Raw genomic sequence first — 4785 nt, forward strand, 5'->3', positions numbered from 1 at the left:
TCCTTCTACGAGGCCACCGTCACCCTGATACCAAAACCAGACAAGGATGTCATAAAGAAAGAAAACTACAGACCAATATCGCTGAGGAACATAGATACAAAAATCCTCAACAGAATACTAGCAAACAGAATCCAACAGCACATTAAAAGGATCATACACCGTGATCAAGTGGGGTTTACCCCAGGAATGTAAGGATTCTTCAATATATGCAAATCAATCAATGTGATACACCATATTAACAAATTGAAGGAGAAAAACCATATATCATCTCGTTAGATGCAGAGAAAGCTTTTGACAAAATTCAACACCATTTATGATAAAAACCCTCCAGAAAGTAGGCATAGAGGGAACTTACCTCAACATAATAAAGGCCATATATGACAAACCCACAGCCAACATTGTCCTCAAAGGTGAAAAACTGAAAGCATTTCCACTAAGATCAGGAGCAAGACAAGGTTGCCCACTCTCACCACTCTTATTGAACATAGTTTTGGAAGTTTTAGCCACAGCAATCAGAGAAGAAAAGGAAATAAAAGGAATCCAAATCGGAAAAGAAGAAGTAAAGCTGTCACTGTTTGCAGATGACATGATACTATACATAGAGAATCCTAAAGATGCTACCAGAAAACTACTAGAGCTAATCAATATTTGGTAAAGTAGCAGGATACAAAATTAATGCACAGAAGTCTCTGGCACTCCTTTACACTAATGATGAAAAATCTGAAAGTGAAATTAAGGAAACACTCCCATTTAGCATTGCAACAAAAAGAATAAAATATTTAAGAATAAACCTACCTAAGGAGACAAAAGACCTGTATGCAGAAAATTATAAGACACTGATGAAAGAAATTAAAGATGATACAAATAGATGGAGAGATATACCATGTTCTTGGATTGGAAGAATCAATATTGTGAAAATGACTCTACTACCCAAAGCAATCTACAGATTCAATGCAATCCCTATCAAACTACCACTGGCATTTTTCACAGAACTAGAACAAAAAATTTTAGAATTCATATGGAAACACAAAAGACCCCGAATAGCCAAAGTAATCTTGAGAACGAAAAACGGAGCTGGAGGAATCAGGCTCCCTGACTTCAGCCTGTACTACAAAGCTACAGTAATCAAGACAGTATGGTACTGGCATAAAAACAGAAATATAGATCAATGGAACAGGATAGAAAGCCCAGAGATGAACCCACACACATATGGTCACCTTATCTTTTCTAAAGGAGGCAGGAATGTACAGTGGAAAAAGGACAGCCTCTTCAATAAGTGGTGCTAGGAAAACTGGACAGATACATGTAAAAGTATGAGTTTAGAACACTCCCTAACACCATACACAAAAATAAGCTCAAAATAGATTAAAGACCTAAATGTAAGGCCAGAAACTATCAAACTCTTAGAGGAAAACATAGGCAGAACACTCTGACATAAATCACAGCAAGATCCTTTTTGACCCACCTCCTAGAGAAATGGAAATAAAAATAAACAAATGGGACCTAATGAAACTTCAAAGCTGTTGCACATCAAAGGAAACCATAAACAAGACCGAAAGACAAGCCTGAGATTTGGAGAAAATATTTGCCAATGAACCACCTGGCAAAGGATTAATCTCCAAAATTTACAAGCAGCTCATACAGCTCAGTAACAAAAAAACAAACAACCCAATCCAAAAATGGGCAGAAGACCTAAATAGACATTTCTGCAAAGAAGATATACAGAGTGCCAACAAACACATGAAAGAATGCTCAACATCATTAATCATTAGAAAAATGCAAATCAAAACTACAATGACATATCATCTTACACTGGTCAGAATGTCCATCATCAAAAAATCTAGAAACAATAATTGCTGGAGAGGGTGTGGAGAAAAGGGAACACTCTTGCACTGCTGGTGGGAATGTAGGTTGTTACAGCCACTATGGAGAACAGTATGGAGGTTCCTTAAAAAACTGCAAATAGAACTACCATATGACCCAGCAATCCCACTACTGGGCATATACCCTGAGAAAACCATAATTCATAAGAGCCATGTACCAAAATGTTCAGTGCAGCTCTATTTACACAGAAACTAACACACCATTGTAAAGCAATTATACTCCAATAATGATGTAAAAAATAAATAAAGATCAGCTGTTAACCTTAAAAAACAAAATTAAGTGTTTTGCATTCATTCTAATTGTGGGTATTTCTGTACTCTTCTAATAAGAGATATTTCCTAATATATCTTTCTATAATGATTTTATCAACTTGAGCTTCATAACCATTTCCTTCAGATTTACGTATTTTGAGTATTCTTTATCATCTAAATATATTATATAAAATTTTTATCAAGTTTATAACAAATCTTTCTAATATACTTGAATATATGTTATCTATTTTCAACTTCCAAATAACTGTACAATAGGTAGGGTAAGTATTTCCATTTTTTATGTGAGGAAGATGAATCTGGGAGACTTAAGTGCTGTCCAAGGTTATACAGTAAATGACAGAGCTGGGGCCACATCTTCTAGTTCCATACCCAGTGATCGTTCCACCACATTAATTCTTAGACAGCCTAGTAAATAATCTGAGTTGGTGGAAAGTGCAAAATGTTAGTAGTACTTACGTTTTATAAAAGCATCTCAGTTTACTTTGACCTTATATTTTATAGGATCATATGTTCCAGCAGAATATGCTTCTTTTAGAATTGCTGAACAGATTTTTACAAGAATAAGTACTGATGATGATATTGAAAAAATTCATCAACATTTATGAAGGAAATGAAAGAGCGTACCCAAGCTCAACTTTTCTTCTGTTAAAATCATTGAATTCTCCTATTAATGGTCAGTTATAACATAAGAAAGTATTCTTATACTAAAGCATGCAGATGTGTTTATACTCCTCTACAAGAGCCAGAGGGCAGTCAAAGGCAGCTTCCTAATTTCTGTCTTATGTGGAAATGGAACCAAATGTTTTAATGAAAAATACAGCTTTAAAGAAAAAGCTAGTATTATTGAGTGATAAAAATGCGCATTCATGTTTCTGTGTGAAATATATAAAAGACTTCAGAAAACAATGACCTAGTCAGGAACATTTTGCATAGTATCTATTGTTCCTGTTAGGCTTGATTTTAAAATAAAAGATCACTATGTTAAAAGGCTTTTAAAAATCATCCTCTTCTGTGCTCTTGTAGAATTTTCACTTCCTCTAACAAAGTACGTATCATGCCCTATTTTTGATCTGAGCAAATGTCAAGTAAGCTTGAATGGCTAAAGGAATTCAGTATAGCTCTTGGGCTATCTTTAGTAGGTAGGAGTTATTGGATCACTATGCAGATAACTTTTTTTCTTTAGATAGCGGGAGAATAAAGTTATTTGCCCACAGTATATGATATTTATATAATTATTTAGTATGTGTTGACTATATATGGGAGAATATAGCAATATACTAGGTGTTTGAGGTGTATTTTTAAGTGGTCCTAGCTCTCAAGAAGCTTAGTCCTATGGAAAGGTAAAATGGCCACGAAGGTTACTATTGTGTCATGACATATGTCTTTATTGGGCATGAGTTTAAGTTTCTTTAATTGGGAATCAATGGACTTGGATGCTTTTCCCTAAATTTTTCTTTTCATTTTTACTGGCTATAGAGATGGTAAAATAAATTTGAGAGATAGTTCCGAGCGTTTTATGACAACAATTGATTAATCATTTGTAGAGAAGAAAACGACCATCTTTGTGCTTTATTTAAACATTTAATTCATTGGTTTATTTCACTGTATCTGAAATATCAATATTTTAGATAATGTTTAATTACCCTGTTGTCTCATACACATATGCATATGACTATGTCCACTCCAAAAATATATTCTGTTAATACATTTATTCTATTGGAATTACTAGTAATGAGATTTTTAGAAAGAAAAGCAATGCGTTAGTTTCTGCTCAGCAGGATTTCTCTGTAAAACTATATTTCAAATGAACTAATTATGAGACTGGATTTTTCCTCATTTTTTCCTATAATAGTGACAGCTGTTTGGTCACAATGAATAATACTGAAATTATATTTTCAGATAGCATATATTCTACATAATGCTAATGACAAATCACTCATATTAATTGATGAACTTGGCAGAGGTACTAATACAGAAGAAGGTATTGGCATTTGTTACGCTGTTTGTGAATATCTGCTGAGATTAAAGGTATTCTTCTCTATTTATTTTAAGTACATTAATTTTGAGCCCGTTTTTAAAATTTCTTTTATTGAATGAAAAAATGTAAAAATTGTACAGTGCCTTACAATTTTCAAAAGTTTCACCCAGATAATTTCATGTAATCCCATAATAACCCTTTTTCTTTTTTCCCCTGCCCATATATTGCCTCTGCCTCCTTCCCTCTCCCCACTGGTAGCCACTAGTTTGTTCTCTATATCTGTGAGTCTGTTTCTTTTTGTTTTATTCACTTTGTGTTGTAGTTTTAGATTCTACATAAAAGTGATACCATACAGTATTTGTCTTTCTCTGTCTGACTTATTTCACTTAGCATAATGCCCTCCAAGTCCATCCATGTTGCTGCAAATGGCAAAATGTCATTCTTTTTTCAGACATGGAAAACAAACTTAAGGTTACCAAGGAAAAGTGGGGAGGGGTAAACTAGGGATTAACGGATACACACTACTGTATACAAAATAGATAAACAACAAGGACCTACCGTAGCACGGGGAACTATAATATCTTGCAATAAACTATAATGGAAAAGAATCTGAAAAATAATATATATATGTATTTTATATATATATATATA

General features: G+C 33.7%; 1 protein-coding gene across 1 annotated transcript in view; it reads left to right on the forward strand.

Annotated features, from left to right (window-relative positions):
* MSH4 (mutS homolog 4) overlaps positions 1 to 4785 on the forward strand; it is a 94798-nt gene that overhangs the window by 73677 nt on the left and 16336 nt on the right. Inside the window, 4 exon segments of the mRNA XM_024734623.1 lie at positions 2658 to 2738; positions 2741 to 2776; positions 3293 to 3295; positions 4060 to 4184. Of these exon segments, the coding sequence (XP_024590391.1) occupies positions 2658 to 2738; positions 2741 to 2776; positions 3293 to 3295; positions 4060 to 4184 (245 nt within the window).

The sequence above is a fragment of the Neophocaena asiaeorientalis genome, unplaced genomic scaffold, assembly GCF_003031525.2.
Source record: "Neophocaena asiaeorientalis asiaeorientalis breed wild unplaced genomic scaffold, Neophocaena_asiaeorientalis_V1.1 scaffold15, whole genome shotgun sequence".
Classification (NCBI taxonomy): domain Eukaryota; kingdom Metazoa; phylum Chordata; class Mammalia; order Artiodactyla; family Phocoenidae; genus Neophocaena; species Neophocaena asiaeorientalis.